Source organism: Camelus dromedarius, chromosome 26 (assembly GCF_036321535.1).
Source record: "Camelus dromedarius isolate mCamDro1 chromosome 26, mCamDro1.pat, whole genome shotgun sequence".
NCBI classification, from domain to species: Eukaryota; Metazoa; Chordata; class Mammalia; order Artiodactyla; family Camelidae; genus Camelus; species Camelus dromedarius.
Window position 1 is genome coordinate 15,223,647 of NC_087461.1, and position 18,028 is coordinate 15,241,674.

Below are 18,028 nucleotides of genomic sequence, written 5' to 3' on the forward strand. Positions count from 1 at the left end.
GTTCAATCCTCTTTCAGAGACGGATGTGAACAATTAAGAAAAATAATGCAGTCTAGCTCAGTGCACAAACACAAAGGAAAGAGGGTTTTGGGTTTTTTTTTTGTTGTTGTGGGGGAGGGGTATACAAATTCACAAGCCCTGTGATATTGAATGCAAGATGTGCTGCAACAGTGTTTGGTCACGTTAGAGCATTTAAGGATTGTGGTTACAGTATTGCCATGTCTGGGATCCAGGGAGAAGACAGGCTTTTGGAATTAATAAGGTTTTGTTTCCACAGAGAGAAGGAAACCTAGCCAAAATCAATTGTACCTTCTAGGTTTAAAGCCCTTGAGCCCTATAAGTTCCTCTTAAAACATTTGGACTGCAGCTGCCTTTCTCCTTGCTGAAGTCCTTGAATTTCATTAGTGAAGCCCATGGGAACGGCCCACTTTAGCTTGCTCTGCTGCTATTTGGCTGTTTTTCTTCCCTCTTGTCATCTTCTAATGGGCAGAATAGAAAAGAGATACTATAATCTCAGCCGAAGCGAACGGCACCTTGGAGGATTCCAGAGCAGGAAGATATCTTACTCTGTGTTTCATGCTTTTCTGGTTTCCAAGAACTGTGGTATGTCTGTGTCTCTAACAAAAATGGAACCATCATACCATGCCTTAAGATTAGTGAGTTGACGAGCGTCTGTCACACTGTATTTGCAAAGGTCTGTGTTAGATGCTGAGGGTGAAACAGAAATTTTCTCTTGCCTCAGAGGTTTGCTGTTTGGTTAGAGAACTATTTAGCATAACTTTATGGGCGTATGTGAAATTTGTGTTACAGCTCAGTAAAGGAGCTGGTTGGGAATGAGCCAGAGGAAAGGCATGCAATTTCAATGTCTGTGTGAGACTCAGTCGTATGGCTGTACCATCATTTATTTCATTGCCCTCCTATTGTTAGACATTTGGAATATTTTTACTTCTTGTTACTCCAGAGCGTGCTTTGACGTGGATCCTTGGGTGTCTTTGCCTGTATCTTCAGTGATTTCCTTACGATGGAGTGTTGGACTTAAAGTTACTGGGTCCAAAACTATGAACATTTTCAAGACTCCTGATATATATTGTCCAATTCTGTTCCAGAAATGTATGCTTCCACCAGTTACGGGTGGGAGGGATGTGTTGCCATGTCCCCACCGGCTTTGAGGTTCACACTTTGAAGCTCTTTCTTTTATTTCCAGTTCCTCTTGACTTGGATATTCCTTCAGGTTTCAGCTTAAAAGTTATTTCTTTTGAGACATAAAAAACAAAATTGTGGTTACCAGGGGAGAAAAGGGGGAGGTGGAAGGATAAATTGGGGGTTTGGGATTTGCAGACACTAACTACTATATATAAAATAGATAAACAATAACTTCCTACTGCCTAGCACAGGGAGCTATATTCAATATCTTGTAATAGCCTATAATGAAAAAGAATATGAAAAGGAACATCTGTCTGTCTGTCTGTCTATCTATCTATCTATCTATCTATCTATCTATCTATCTATCTATCTATCATCTATCTGTCTATCTCAATCAGTGTGCTGTACACCAGTTACTAACACAACATTGTAAACTGATTATACTTCAATTAAAAAAAAAAGTTATTTCTGTTGAGAAATATTCCCTAATCCTCTGTGGGAGTTCAGAGTTTTTGGTGAAGTCAGTGGTTCTCTTTAATACCTTGAGATCACCCTCACACTATTCTGCAATGAAATTCATAGATGATATAAGCCCACACTGTGTACATACATTATATAAATAAAAATAAAGTTCTAAGTGTAAGATTTAGGAGAAGCAAAGAAAAGTGGGGAAAAAAAAAAAAAAGAGTGATGTCAGCATGTTAAAAGTCTGGCCAAGCTGCACTTGAAGACAAAATGAAGTCGTAAATTGTTTGCTCCCTGAACCATTTCAACGCTGCGGTGGAAATGTCTGCTGGCATGGCTCTGGACGCTGCTGATGAATCTTCTGAAATGGTGACCAATTCTTGGCAGATTTCCAGGAGAAAATTAAAAAGAGCTTTTTTTTTTTTTTTTTTGGATTTACATTCTACTTGTCATCTTGGAAAATTTGGTGTATTTTAAAACTCAGCAAAAATGTTTTGCATTTAGAATATAAAATAGAGCTAGATTTTACACTTATAAAAGTTGCTGCAATGAATATCACCTAGGCTACAGGAGAATCCTTGTTGTGTGTCACTGTCTCTTACATTTCAGGGTGTTTTAGTATCTTTGGCCCCCAGCCGCTAAATGACAATAGTGCCCCACCACCATTGTGTTAAAAATTAAAACACAAACAAAAAATGTCTTCACGGATTTCCAAAATGCCTATTGTTGTACCTAGAGAACCATTGTGTTAAGTAATGATGTAGCACTCTGCACTTGCCCAAACATGATGCTCATGCCTTTTAAAAACAATGTGCTTGCTTGTAGTGAGTTCCTGTGAGTGGTGGCTGTCTTTCACAGTGAGGTCACCAGCAGAGGTCCTAGCATTTACTGACGCCTTGATGATGTTAGTTGAGGGAATGGATTAATATTGGATGGCTAGCTTTTCCAAGATAATTCTATATAACAAGGGTAGTATGTACATCGATGCAATAATTCCTGATTTGGGTGAGAAACATCTAGTGTGTCACCTTTAAAAAGTTCAAGAATAACAGCTATTCTTGAGCCCACATTTTCTAGTACTAGGCATGTTGCTGAGGATTTCACACATTTGTGTCCTCTGTTGGTGGCTCCAGCAAATCCTTGAGCTACGCCTGGATTTAGTAACTTGTTCAGGTTACGTAAGTGACAAGGGTGGGAACTGAACTGAACCCAGTCTACGTGACTTCATAGACCAGGCTCAAGGCCATTACACTAAAGGATACTGACTGTTGATTTAAAATAAGTGGTCTTTATTGTAAGAAGGAAATTTTTTTTGCTCCTGACTTTCTAAGAGTTTTGTTTCTAATTAATAGGAATGCCAACAAACTTTTTGACATCTGCAGAGATATGCAGTTTAGCCTTTGGGATCTACTGATGAGCTTAATGAATAATTTATAATCTCAAACAACTTTTCTATTACTCTTCTTCTCATGTTTGATTTGATATGTAAGCCAAACAGTGGAGTGAATTCACTTTTCCAAAACTGTGTTCAGGATTTTTGTATCTATATTAATAGGTAAGATCTACCCATGGTTTTTCTTCTGTATTATCTATGTTGGGTTTTGGTGAGATGGTTCTGAGAAAAATTATTTGGGAATCATTCCATGTTTTAGGGTTCCTTAGAACAAATTATATATGGGAGTTACTGGATCCTTAGAAGTTTAAAATAACTTACCAGACAGAGCATTTTCTAGTTCTTTTTTTGGGGGGGGAGAGTAATTATTTGGTAATGTTTTCAATTTTATCCATGACTTATTGTCTACTCAAATTTTATTTTTCTTCTTGAAATAATTTTAAGAATTTTTCTGAAATAACTATTTCAAATATTCAACATACTGTTCTATGTAGAATTACCATAACGAACAAATTTTTCAGTATCTGTGTCTTTGTCCTTTTAGATTTTGTGTATTTATGCTTATTCCAGTTTTTGTTCTTTTTCTTTATTTTCCTTTATCTTTATTGCCAAAGACATGTCTTTTCATATCTCTATCCCCTAACCTCCCTCAAAAAACCAGTTCTTGAATGTATTTACGGATTTTACCTTTCTGTATTTTATTAGGTTTTGCTTTTATTTGTACTTTATTTTTTCTCATTTTGGTATCTTTTTTTTCCCAATTTTTAAAGTTGACTCCTTAAGTTGACTCTCTTTCATTTACTTTGTATTTCTTTCTTTCAATAATGAAAGCAGTTTAGTCTTTGAATTTCTTTGATTACATACTTGGCTGAAACTTGCAAATTTTGATATGTTATGTTCTCATATTTTGTTGTTTTCTAAATAATGCAAAATTGCAAATTTATTTCCTTTTTGACATTGTGGAAATTATTAGGAGAACATTTTAAAACTTCTTATGATTTTGGATTTTTTTGGCTTAAGATTTTTTAAATCAATTTTTGCTATTATTGCATTGTGCTAAAAAATGACCCACTGACTACCTTTCAAGGTGCTAAAAAATGACCCACTGACTACCTTTCATAATATGAATATGTAACCCAGATTAGAATATAACTCATTTTGAATCTGCCATTTTCTTATCTTGAAATAATGCCACCATGGCCAAGGTAACTTTGTTGATTAGGATTACAGATAATTTTATTTTTCTGTTTAGGTTCGAGATGATGAAACCTTGCTTGGAAAAGTCTGTGGCAATGAAACCCTCTCTCACATTAAGTCCATTACTAATAGTATCTGGATGAGACTTAAAATAGATGCTTCTGTTGCAAGAGCTAGTTTCAGAGCTGTTTATCAAGTTGGTAAGAAAACTTATGCCTTAATTTTTAGGTGTCTAATTTGCCTGACTGTAACATTTTCATTTCATGAAATAATTTAGTTATTTTATGTCCCCCAGTGATAAGGGGGAAATTCTAATACTAGTGTCACATTCTGGGATATCTTTATGCAGTTAGACTTTGCAATAAAATTGAAGGCAACAGTCGCTTATCTTTGGACAAACGCTACTGTCATTTTCATCCTTATAGCTTGTGGAGGAGAATTAACTGGAGAAGGGGTCATTCGCTCTCCCTTTTATCCTAATGTGTATCCAGGAGAAAAGATCTGTAGGTGGGTCATCCACCAACCCCAAAGTCAAGTCATCCTCCTCAACTTCACTGCCTTTGAAGTGGGAAGTTCTGTCCACTGTGATACAGACTATATTGAGGTAAGAACATTTGCATTTGATTGGATATTATTAAAAATATTATGTCATGTTATCCTCAAATCAGTTGCATGAAACAAAACTGGTTTGTATAGACCAGTATCTCTTAGGAATACAGATGCTAAAATCCTCAAGAAAATACTAGCTAACTGAATCCAGCAGCATGCAAAAAGGAGTATATACCATGACCAAGTGGGATTTATCCCAAGAATGCAAGGTAGGTATAGGTCCAAAAATCAGTTAGTGTGAAATAAAATATAGGGGAAAAAAAACCACATCATAACCTCGACAGATGTAAGAAAAGTATTTGACAAAGTCCAGTACCTTTTCATGATGGAAACACTCTACAAACCAAGAATAGAAGGGAGCTTCCTTAATCTGATAAAGGACATCTATCAAAACCCCACAGCTAACATCATCCTTAGTGATGAAACACTGATGCTTTGCTCCTATGGCCAGCAAAAAGACAAAGATGCCTGTTCTCACCACTTATATTCAACATTGTACTGGAAATTCTTGATAAAACAGTTAAACAAAGAACGGAAGTAAAATGAAATGAAAACAAAGGCGTACTAGCTCTATTCACAGAAAACATGATCTTGTATGTTGACAATTACAAAGAATCTGTACACAAACACACACAACTATTAGAACTAATAAATTCAGCATGTTGCAGAATCTAAGATCAGAATATGAAAGTCATTTCTTTTTCATAGCAATGAATAATTTGAAAATGAAATCAAAGAAAGAATTCCATTTCCAATAGCATAAAAAAGAATAAACATTAAGGAATATATCTTTAAAAAAGACGTGTAAAACTTGTACTCAAAAACTCCAAAACATCAATGAAGAAAATTAGACCTAAATAAGTGGAAAGATGGCTCATGTGAATGGATTAGAAGACGATGTTGTTAATATGGCAATATTTCTCAAATTTATCTAAAGATCCAATTCAGTCCCTATGAAAATCCCAGCTGGCACTTCTGTAGAAATTCACAAGCTGATTGTAAAATTCTAGTGGAAATGCAAGGGAACTGGGGTAACTGAAAGCATTCTTTAAAAAGAACACCATTGGAGGATTCACAATTATGATTTTAAAACTCAGAACAAAACTATAATAATCAAAACAGTATGTTATTCTAGTAAAGATAAAAATATAGAGCAATGGAACAGAATTGAAAGTTCAGAAATAAATTCATACCTTTATGAACAATTGATTTTTGAAAAGGGTGCCAGGACATTTCAATAAGAAAAATATTTTTTTCAACAAATACTGCTGAGTATGCACATACAAAATTATGCAACTGGAACCCTTCCTTGCACCATATACAAAAATTAACTCAAAATGGATCATAGACCTAAATGTAGGAGCTAACATGATGAAACTCTTAAAGAAAACAAACTTTTTTGACCTTGGATTAGGCAAAGCCTTCTTAGTTATGACACAAAAATCACAAACAACAAAAGAAAAATTGGAAAAATTGGACTTCCCCAAAATTAACCCAACTAATCTAATTTTTTTAAGTGGGTGAAGAATATGAATATATATTTCCTTAAAGAAGATGTACAACTAGTTAATAAGCACATGAAAAATAGGCTTAACATCACTAATCATCAGGAAAATACAAATCAAACCACAATGAGATGTTATTTCATACCCACTAGAATGACGATAATCAAGAAGTCAGATAATAACAAGAGTTGAAATTGGAACCCTTTTACACTTAAAGCCTGCTGGTTAGCATTTAAAAGGTATAGCTGCTTTGGAAAACAATTGGCAGTTCCTCAAATAGTTAAACATAGAGTTATCATTTGCTCCATCAATTCCACTTCTAAATGTGTACCCAAGGGAAATGAAAAAAGTATATATCTACACAAACATTTGTACATGAATGACTACGCTTGTTACTCATAGTAGCCAAACAGTGGAAACTACCTAAATGCCCATCAACTGATAAATGGATTAATGAAATGTGATGTATCCCTGCAACAGAATGCTATATGGCGTTAAAAAGAGATGAAGTAGTGACACACGCTACAACATGGATGAACTTCGAAGATGTTATACTAAGTGAAAGAAGCTAGGCACAAAGAACGCATATTGTATGATTTTATTTATTTGAAATGTCTAGAAGAGGCAATCTGTAGAAACAGAAAATGGATTAGTGGCTTCCTGGAACCAGGGTTTGAGGTGAATGGGGGATAACTGCCAGTGAGCATGGAGTTTCTTTTGGGGTGCTTAAAATATTCTAAAATGGATTTTTACCATACTAATAAAACATTTTAGAAAAAAAAATTTTTTGATGCAGTTTTCCAAAATAAATATCTCTCAAAATACATTTAAAAAATTGTGGTTTTTTTTGTTTGTTTTGTTTTGTTTTGTTTTGCTTAGATTGGTAGCAGTTCCATTTTGGGTTCTTCTGAAAATAAGAAGTATTGTGGCACAGACGTACCGTCCCTTGTAACATCTGTGTACAATTTTCTTCATGTCATATTTGTGAAAAGCTCTTCTGCTGAAAATCATGGTTTCATGGCCAGATTTAGTACTGAAGCTTTGGGTAAGAGACTGACTCCTCAACTTTGCCTTTTGGGCTTGTATCAGAGAAGTGAACAATAGAAATAAATTATTATAGAAAATGAATTGACATTGTAGATGTTTGGTCATCTACACTGTAAAACTTTTAAAGCAGACTCAAAGGTAAAGAAAATATATATCTCCTAATCAGCTCATATTAATTGATGTATTAGTAAGGGGAAAACTAGGTTACCTTAAATGGCATAGAAGGAACATTTTTCTTTTTGACCTATTAAGAGGTTATGATCAGATTATTTTAGTTGGCATTCCAGGTAGCATTTTAGTTCCTTGTTCTAATAATCATTATTTTTATTTTAACAGCATGTGGACAAGTTCTTACAGAGCCAACAGGAAGCATTCAAAGTCCTGGCCATCCAAATATCTACCCGCATGGTGTCAACTGTACCTGGCACATACTAGTCCAACCTGGTCACTTGATTCACCTCATATTCAGGGAATTTCATCTGGAGTTTCATTACAATTGCACCAAGGATTACCTAGAAATCTATGACGCTGAGTCTGACACATCTCTTGGGAGGTGATACTATTTCGTTTTTGTCTTTTTAACATAAAAACTTGCTTTCTTGCATGCCTGCTTCAGTGAAGGATGTTAAAATCCACCATGTTGTGTTATAAAAACCAGATGAGGTCAACACACTTCTCAATGACCATTTCTACATCATGACTCACTACTCTGTAGCCTTCGCCAATAGTAATTAAGTTTGATATATGAATATACCCATGAAGGCGTCACCAAAATCAAGCTAATGCACATGTGTATTACCCCCAAGCCTTCTTCCTGCCTGTTACAATTCCTCACTTCTACCCTTATCCTTTTCTGGGAAGCCACTCAGCTGCTTTCTGTCACTGTAAATTAGTTCACATATTCTGAAGTTGCATAAAAGTGGAATCATTCTGTATGTACTCATTTTTCATCTGTCTTTTCTCAGCGTAATATTTCGTTGAGCCCCTTGGATCTGAGGGTTTATAGTTTTAAGAAATTTGAAACAGTTTTGGCTGTCAGTTCTTGAAATGCTTTTTCTGTTTCCCCTCCACTTGGGACTCAGATTACATGTATCTTAGGCCATTGGCTGTTGTCCCACAACTCATCAATACTTTGTTCATTTGATTTTTGAGTCCTTGTTTTCTGTGCATTTCATTTTGGAAAGTTTCTATTACTTTGTATTCAAGTGCAATCATCTTTTCTTTTACAGTGTGCATTCTGCCGTTAATCCTACCAAACGCATTTTTTATCTTAGACATTGTAGTTTTCATTTCTAGAAATTCAGTTTGGGTGATGTTTTATATCTTCCATGTCTTTACACCTTATTTTTTTTTTCTTCTAGCTTCTTAAATCGGTGAGATACAGTTAAAACTATTTTGATGTCTTTGTCTGCTAATTCAGTCTTTGTGTCATTTCTTGCTATGCTTTGAATGATTAATGTTTCTTCTCATTATAGGTTATACTTTGTCCTTCTTTTCATGCTTAGTAGGATGCCAGACATTTTCAATTTTGGGCTTGTGCACTGGATTGCATTGCTATAAGTATTCTTAAGCTTTGTTTTGGAATGCAGTTAAGTTACTTGGAATCAGTTTGATCATTTACAGTTTTGCTTTGAAACTCTCTTGTCTGCTGTGTCTGAAGAGTCATTGTCCTTCACTGCTTCATATCCAATGTCTTGAGAGCCATTGTTTTATATATTCTGTCCAGATTTTCAGCTGTTTCTTATACAAGATTATGTAAGTCCAGTCCCTGTTATTACCTCTTTGCTGGAAATAGAAATCTCCTGATTTCTTTTTTTATTTCTTCTTTTTGTGTTTCAATTTCTTTTCCCTCATCCATTTTTTAAAGAATTTTTACTTTACCCATTGTTTCCGTAAACTTATTTTTTCTCCTAGTTTTTTCTTCTTCTTTACTTTTTGCTTTCTTGTCCTAATCTTTCAGTTTTCAGATTTCTTTTTCTTTTTTTTTATCATACTTGACTCATAATCACTGAAAATATATAATCTTTGCTGAGTGACGTAAACTACAATGATCTTGTCCAAATTTGGCAGACCTGGGCATGTAGAGAGACATTTAAAATATTAATTAATTCATCTCCCTTTGTTTTAATCAAAATATTAAATTATTTTAAAGACTTAAATGATATTATACACCAAATTTTTTTCTTCCTCAGAAATTAACATCCATTTCCCATATTTAATTCTTCCTCTTATTTTGGTTTCTTTCTTTTTTTTTTTTTTTATGCCTATCATTCCACTAGGTTGCTTTTATCACATGCCCTTTGAATTGAGATTTCTATTTCTTAGTCACTCTTACAAATGTGTCTCTAGATGAACTCTCATGACATAATGTCTTCTATTACAGTTAAACTTTCAGCCTAACTAGAATAGTTATTCTGAGTAAAATTGCTTTCTTCAGCAAAACCTTGGCATGGTTTAATAATCAGACTCAACCTCTGCATAGGGCCGTGATTTAAAGGGGATAGATTCCACCTATACAAGGCTTAATATTCCAGGCACTGTTCTAGTGTATATACAGTGTATTAACTCATAAAATTCTCAAAGCAACTCTATGAAGTAGGTACTGTCATCATCCCCATTTTACAGATGGGAAAACTGAGACATAGAGGTTGAGTGATCCACTCAAAGTCACAAAACCTCTAAGGGAGAGAGCTGACTCTTTGAGTTTATAATACATGGTTTCCCTTTGTTGTGTAAGTGTGTTCATTACATTTCTGTTAATATGTTCATTAATATGCTATATCGTCACCTGCTATAGCTTGTCATTTCTAATTTCATTAAGCTTCTTATATAGGATAAATCACATAGTTAGGCACACACCCACAAAAGTATTTAAAGGAGGTTGGCTGATCTTTAGCAACTTTGTAAATGTTTTGTGCTTGAAATATATTTGATTTTTAAGGTTAATAGGGGATATTATTATTATTGTTTTTACATATCCTAATTTTTGGTCCATCATTTCAGTGTGCTAAAAGTTTTCAACCTGTGTTCTTTCTTTGTTTCAAATAGGTATTGTGGAAAATCCATCCCACCCTCTCTTACCAGTGGTACCAACTCATTGAGGCTTCTATTTGTGGCTGACTCTGACCTTGCTTATGAAGGTTTTTTAATAGACTATGAAGCAATTGATACATCGTCAGGTAACAGAACAGCATTATATGCTTGGTTTCATTTGCTCCATTACAAAATAAGCTATGAGAACACTTCATGGCGAAATCTGTGGGAACGTAATGAATGTAATGGACACAATGCATTTAGAATGAAATGCAGTGACTTCAGTGCCTGCATATCAAATATAGAGTAATGCCTAGGTAAGAGTATTTTATCAATGGCAAATTTTCCAATCTTGGTAATTGCACTGTGGTTTGGTAAGAGACTATGCTCTTAGGAGCAATAAGGCAATGGGAGCCAAATGTAAACATGTAGTAAATCTGGGTAAAAGGAACTGGGGGGCTTTTTCTTGCAACTTTTCTGTGAGATTCAAATTCTATCCAAATTAAAAGTTACTGAAGAGACTGAACACTTATTTTATGAAATTGGAAGAAGGACAACAACAGATGAGAATAAGAAACTACTACGTGCAATTCTACGACAGAAAATGAAAGCTTTCTTATCAAAATATACATTTCTAAATTTGACCTAATGAAACCGATCCTTTTCAGCATGTATTCCTTTTATTGTATTTTTCCCATTGCTTAATTCTCATCATTACTTTGCTCTTTGCAAATGCAGTGTGGGAAACAGACACCCTTTGGCAGCAGGGTCTTGAAGGTCAGACTTTAACCAGAGATGTCCCCTAGCCCCAAAGCCTGTGGGGTTTACGAGAGTGTCATGTTTCCTTAGACTCATGTTCCTCCCTGGGATGTATACCTTTTTAAAGAGTCTGGGTTTTCCTTTAGCATTACTATTTAGAAAAATATTTCATGAACCAAAATACTACCCATTGTAAGCATATGGGGATGATCGGGCTTCTCAAGCGTTTCACACCTTTGGATTGTTCCAGAAGCATGCAATTCTCAGACGCTCCCTTCAGACTGACCTGAGAGCCTTCCCCTGTGCCAGAGGTGTGCCCTCTGACACAGTCTTGCATCCAGAAATCCCCAGGTACTCATTTTTTAAGGCCCCCACTCCATTAAAAAAAAAAAAAAAGAAAAAGGTAAATTAATCTTCCACTTGGAGTCCCTACCAATTTCCTGTTTATTTCTCCTCAGAGTGGCTGGCCTCTGTTCTTCATTTCAGGCTGTTCTCTGTGATAGCTCGAGTTCTGTGTTTTGGAAACATGCCTTTGGGTTTCTCCAGAACCCTGAGTGTGAAAAAAAAGCATACATCTTTCTCTCTGGTGGGCCCCACTCTCAGAGACAGTCCATTATTCAGCTCCAGCACCTGGGAAATTAAATCTCCAGAAAATACAATAACTTACGTTACGCAATTGACATAGTCACTGGACTTTGTTCAGATTTTTAACATCCAGTAACCAGAACTGGCTTCTCAAGAAATTACAGTATGCGCACATTTTTTCATACTCCTGTGGTTTCATCTGCCTCGTATATTTGGCCCAAGCCACAACTGAATATTAGAGTAGGATTTGGAGCACGTCACTTGAACTCTCTGGGCCATAGTTTCTTCATCTGTAAAATTAAAGGATTGGATTTGATGATCTTTGAGATGTCTTTTGGCTCTAATCAACTATGAATACCAGTTTAATTTGCTGCATGAATAAACTAGCTGTAACTTAGATAACATATGATGTGGGTGGGGCCTCCAAAAATATTGTGGAAATCTTTGTAACAAATGCAATAATATCTCTGCAATGACTAATACAGCTCTGCTGATAGCACGCTAGCTTGTCAGGCAATATATCTAGTGCTGAAAGACCCGAGTGCAATAGGAGTGCCCTGGTGGGGGTGTGTTAAATTTTAATTCAGAAGGAAAAGATACAGGGAAAATAAAAGTAGGTTGTGAAAAAAGGAAAAAATCAAGCTGGACGGAAACTGACCACCAAAGAGAACACAGGACAAGACAGGAGATAGAAGAGAAGAGGATTCTGAGGTGGCAAATGCTAAAGATGCTCCAGTCTGCCTCCCTGGGAGGTAATCACTACTGTGGCTCTGTTTGGTCCAGACAGGGGCTGAAATCACAGACCAGGGAGTGTTTGCTTTCCGTCCCAGGGCTGAGCCTGGCTGGTCGCCGTGTGCCTCCCTTTTGCTGGATGATGTCATCAGTCTGACCTCTGCTGTCAAATATTCTAAATAGCAATCGGACAGCTGGACCCAGGAAGCCTTATGGCACCCTCAACTTAGCATTTTGGAGCCTGTCTCGGTTTCCCATAGATGAGGACGTGGGTGATTGGCTCTCATGAATTGTTGAGGGCGCCCCTGCAGGACTGCTCAGGGAGGGACTGGACTCAGGAGACTGATGCAGGGCTTGGGCAAGTGACAGCCAGGCAGTGGGCTAGCCCTGCAGTCTGAGTGAGCTGCCCACCCAGAAATAGGGAGGTGTTGGGTGCTTCTTTTCCAGTTGTCATCTTATTTTTGATATTTTCTGCAGAACAAAACATATCATGGAAGAGGGTCAAGGGAAGCTCAATTACTGGCCCTCACCCTATTGGATTGCTCTAGCAAAAGTTATTTTTAGAGCAATCATGACAGTACTTGGTTGTTGATTTTTAGTCCCTCGGCACAACAGGTGTGAGTTTCTCTGCTGAAGTCTTTCCCGTCTTCATCTGATAAAGGTTAGGTTTTCTGACTTGCATCCAGTTACTTTTCCATCTGTAGTTCATACTGTGGGGATATGATGTCAGCCCCTAAATATGTGTTTGGGAGGAAACAGATCGGCTCCTGGTCATTACTTTGACTCCCTCCCTCATCTCTGTTTCTGACTTCATCCAGATGTGCCTGGGGAAGTGGAAACAAAGAACTAACAAGAAAATGTTCCTGGGTAGAAACTCTTCAGAATTTCTTAGTAACTTATGAAACTAGGTTTGAAGTGTTTGCTAATTTAGAGTACAAAATATTTGAATTCTGAGAGAATATAATTGATTAGTTAGCTTTAGTAATTTAAACTGCAGTTTCATTTTCTGTTAACATCTGCTGCATCTACATGAATATAATCCTACCAAGAGGGGACTCTAAAGGGATAAGAAAAAATAGAGAAATGTACTTTACACATTTTTCTACTTTAATATTAGATGAAAACTCGTGTAACACCAAGTCCATGAAACAGTCATGACTCCTTAGTGGGTCATGAAATTATCTTATTAGATTGCTACGTACATTTTTTAAAAGTAGGGAATAGAACAAAAAAGAATAGACTGGAAAATATCAGAACTTACCATGCAAAGTTTGGCATCACTTCATGAAACCTGTTTGAATTTTCTGTGCGTGTGCCTGATTGATGTAAGCGTATTTTTATGGTGTGTCAGAAAGTTCAGAACACGAATCTAGCCCAATTACCTTATTTTTCAAATGAGGGAAGTTGAAGTCCAGGATTGAATTTATCCTCCCAAGAATACACAGCCAGTTGGTTTAGAAGCCAAATCCAAACAATCCAGTCCAAACATCGAGTCCATTTGTTTTACCATTTCTGGACTTGCTCTCAGAAATGCCCCAGATGAACTGCACATGGTGTGGCTCGTAACATTCCATTTGGAGCTATGCTAGAACCATGGTGGACTGTATATATGTTTTGCTAAGAAAAGAGCTTTACAGATGTTTGGGGAAGCGGTTAGGGGGCATCAGAACCACATCTATATTAGATTAAAAAGTGGGCTCTCCCAACCTCCTCATTCCCAGGTCAGAGCTCCTACCTACCCAACAGTGAGTGTTTAGTACTGTTTTCCATCAGTCATCCTGGAATGAGTCCACAAGAGGCATCTAGGAGCGAGAAGTCACGAAATGATTACTAGAAGGGCAAATGAGTATTTCTTAAGAGGAAATGAATGGAGAGGGGTATCCTTATTGGAAAACTTTAAACCTGTGGAGCAGTGTTCCCAAACTCTAGTGTTCGTTGGGAACTTGAGTGGGGTTTTCTCATCACAAATTCAGGTATCAGGACCCCACCCAGAAATTCTGATTCAAATAAGTCTAGGGTAGGTTTTCACCAAGCAGTTCCAGTGGTTCTAATGGAAGTTTGCCATTTATCAGAGACTCTGAAAGTTAAGCCTTACTTAGCCCCATGCATTGCTATAGAATTATAACTGGGGTATAATGGTGGGTTGCACTGTAACTGCTCATGGTGAAAAGTACTTTCTATGATACGGTGAAGGAAAAACTGAAGACGAAGTCAGAAGCCACGGTTCTAGTCCCGGCCTTGCTGCTAACTTGAAGTGCTTTGGTCAAGTCACAAGCCTCTCTGATTCTTTCCATCCAGCTTGAATTCTGTATTTCCTACTCTGAAATATTCAGATATTTTCCCTCTGGAAGAATTTTTAGTAAGTCTATTGATCTTTTAAAGATTTACATTCTCATTAGTCAGTATTTTCTCATATCTTTGTATATATGGATACCTCAGCACTTCCCAGCTCAGGAGATTTCCAATTTAATTTCTCATATTTCTTAGTCCTTAGAATGAAACTGCTAAGCAGAACATTTAATTGTGATCATCTTAGTTTTCCACTCACCTTCTTTTCTAAATTGACATTTCATACTGAGAGAAACCGGGGTTATTAGCACAAGATTTGGAAAGGGAGGGTTTGGGTGTGAATCTCACCTTTGCCAGGTCTGAACTAAGTGATTTTTCAGAACTTAATCTCCAGGAGACTCAGATCCTTCCTGTGTTCTTCTCTAAAAAGTGGAGATTATAATGCCTGACTGTTTCACACGGTTGGGGGAAAAAAAGCGTAGACATTTCCTGTGAAAATTGACAAAACAGCTGTAAAGCACTACGAATGTGCCAGATTTAAGATAGAATTACTGATACCCAAATACAGGTTTACAGTAGCTGCTTTACTGATTTCGCTTACATCATATTCGTTAGAATTGATATCTGCATGGGGGAAAAAAAAAGCCATGACTGTGACCGCCGAGCAGAAAATTTCAGGGAAACATTAGATTTTGGTTAGGGAGGCTTCTTTCCTTGTGGAGACACTGAACCTGTAATTTTATCTTCTCTCAAGTCTTGACTTTGAAGAATGTTAAACCAAATATGCCAGTAGAGGCTGATGCTGGTTCGTGGGCTGATTATTTATTTAGCACATGTCTAGGAAATCTGAGGCCACAGGGATTTATGCAGACACAAGATGTCTTCATCAGTGACTTCAGGAAGCTCCGCCTATAGGTTGATCACTAATGTAACTGGATACTCACATAAGTTACCGCACAAGGCAAAGCAGGGAGGTGGTGGGGCAGTTACCCGTAATCTAGGGTCTCCCGGGGAGATTCATTCTTCTCTCCACAGCATGAGTGTTTCCCGTTCCTGGCACCCAAATCGTATGGGACTGATATCATCATTGCCTTTTGAGTTGGAGGATTATCCGTGTTTTGCATTTTCCCTTTGATAACGAACTGAATGCTACATTACTAAACCTTATTTAAAAGGGCTTATTAGAAGCAGATACACATTGTGAGTTTTAGAAGAATATAATTTTGTGATTTTGTAGTGGTCCACAGAAGACATTTGTGTATTTTTCTCTTTTCTTCCTTTTTTTTTGACTTTGCTCAGAAAGAAAGTTATGAGAGGCCTTCTAATAGCTGTCTTTGATCCTTAGAGATGAGCTTTTCCACTGCTAGTTCAGTTGAACATAATGGATGGGAGAAACCTACTTTTATTCTTCATCTCTTTGTAAATGTTGTTAGACCATAATCAAAGACAAACTGCCATTGGATATGAGTTTCCCTTTGGCGACATAAGATATAGACAAAAGACATTTTTTATGTTTGCATTTTGTGTTGAGGTAAAAAGCATCATGGCAACACATGAATATCCTTTGATGGGAATATATTCAATTTTAATTATTTGTGGTTTTTTGCAAAGCATAAGAGGAAGCCAAAGTCTAGCATATTCTTAGTATCCTGCCTGTGAGTGTAAGCCTGCTATTTCTCAACAGCAATATTATTCTACAAAGAGCAGTTTACACTGTCAGGGGACGAACATGTGAACACTGTACAGATTTCAGTGTTAGTTTAGAGGAGTTACTAGCCTTTCAAGAAATAGACACGTTAAATTCAGAGAACAATCCTTTGTCTCTATAAAATTAGATATGTGAATCTCATGAAGCTACAATCAAATCTTAATAGTAAATATTCTATCATTTAATATTTATAGCAGGTACAACTTCAAAAATATTTTTTATTTCTCTATAATAAAAAATAAATAATTTTATTTATTCTGATTTTAATCTCTGAATTATTTATTGGATTTCTTTTGGAAAATTCAACCTGTCTTTTGCACAGAACTTTCACTTCTTTTAATATAACACAGACTTCCATTTTGTAATTTCATAAAGTGAAATTCATTTGTAATTTTAACAAATGTGTATAAATGTGTAAACACCACTCTGTTCAAGACCCAGAACACTTTTGTCATCTCAGGAAGTATCCTAGAGACCCTTTGATGGACCCGTCCACATCCTCCGCCCCACCAACTAACTACAGACCTTGTCCTTATCACTGTACGTTAGTTTTGCTTGTTCAGAAGGCAGATAGGAGTGGGAACACACAAGATGCATCCTTTTATGTCTGACTTTTTTTTATTTAACATGATGCTTCTGAAATTTGTTCATGTCATTCTATTTATAAATGGTTCTTTTCTTTTCATTACTAAATAGCCTTCCTGTCTGTGGATATATCTTAATTTGATTATCCATTCACCTGTATTTGGATAGTTGGTTTGTTTCCAGTTTTTAACTATTATTGGAAAATTTGCTGCTACGAACATTGATGTGTAAGTTTTTTGTGGACTTACGGTATTAGTTCTCTTGGGTAAATACCTAAAAGTAGAATTTCTGAGTTTCTAGTAATGCTGTGTTTAATATTATGAGAAACTGCCAGCTTTCGTTGTCCCAAAGTGGTTACACCATTTTACATTCCCACCTGCAATGAATGAGAATTCTACTTCCTCCACTATTTTTTTTCACCAACTCTTGGTTTTGTCAGCCTTTTCATTTTAGTCTCCAGTAGTTCCATAGTTGTGCCTCATCATTGTTTTAATTTGCAAGACTCTCGTGACTAATAGTGCTGAGTACTTTTTCGCATACTTATTAACAATTCATATATCTTCTTTTGGGAAGTGTCCAGTGAAATGATTTTGCTCATTTTTGTGTTCTATTTGTCTTATTATTGTCACATATTATGTGTTCTGGGTATATGTATGTCCTTTGTCAGATAAATGTATTGCAAGTATTTTCTCTCATTGTGTGCAGCTGGCTTTTCATTTTTTCTCAGTGGTATCATTTGAGGAGCAGAAGCCTGGTGTGTCCTAGTTTCCTTCTACAGTTAGTGTGTTTCTTTTTTGGATTTTGTCTGAGAAATCTGTGCTTACTGAAGTTGTGAGGATTTTCTGTGCATTCTTCTACAAGTTTTATAGTGTGAGATTTTACATCTGTTTATGATCCATTTTGAGTTAATTTTTCATATAATATGAATTATGCATCCAACATTGTTTGTTTAGCAAATGGTATTTAATTGCTCAAGCA

The 18,028-nt window shown here is 36.3% G+C and overlaps 1 protein-coding gene across 2 annotated transcripts in view; it reads left to right on the plus strand.

Moving 5' to 3' along the window:
* The window catches only part of CUBN (cubilin), a 273,783-nt gene that overhangs the window by 46,996 nt on the left and 208,759 nt on the right, over nt 1-18,028 (plus strand). For both annotated transcript variants that reach the window (XM_064479416.1, XM_010992039.3), the window contains exons 18-22: nt 4,254-4,398; nt 4,624-4,802; nt 7,192-7,357; nt 7,696-7,912; nt 10,408-10,538. In XM_064479416.1, coding sequence (XP_064335486.1) covers nt 4,254-4,398; nt 4,624-4,802; nt 7,192-7,357; nt 7,696-7,912; nt 10,408-10,538 — 838 coding nt within the window. The remainder of the gene's footprint in view (nt 1-4,253; nt 4,399-4,623; nt 4,803-7,191; nt 7,358-7,695; nt 7,913-10,407; nt 10,539-18,028) is intronic.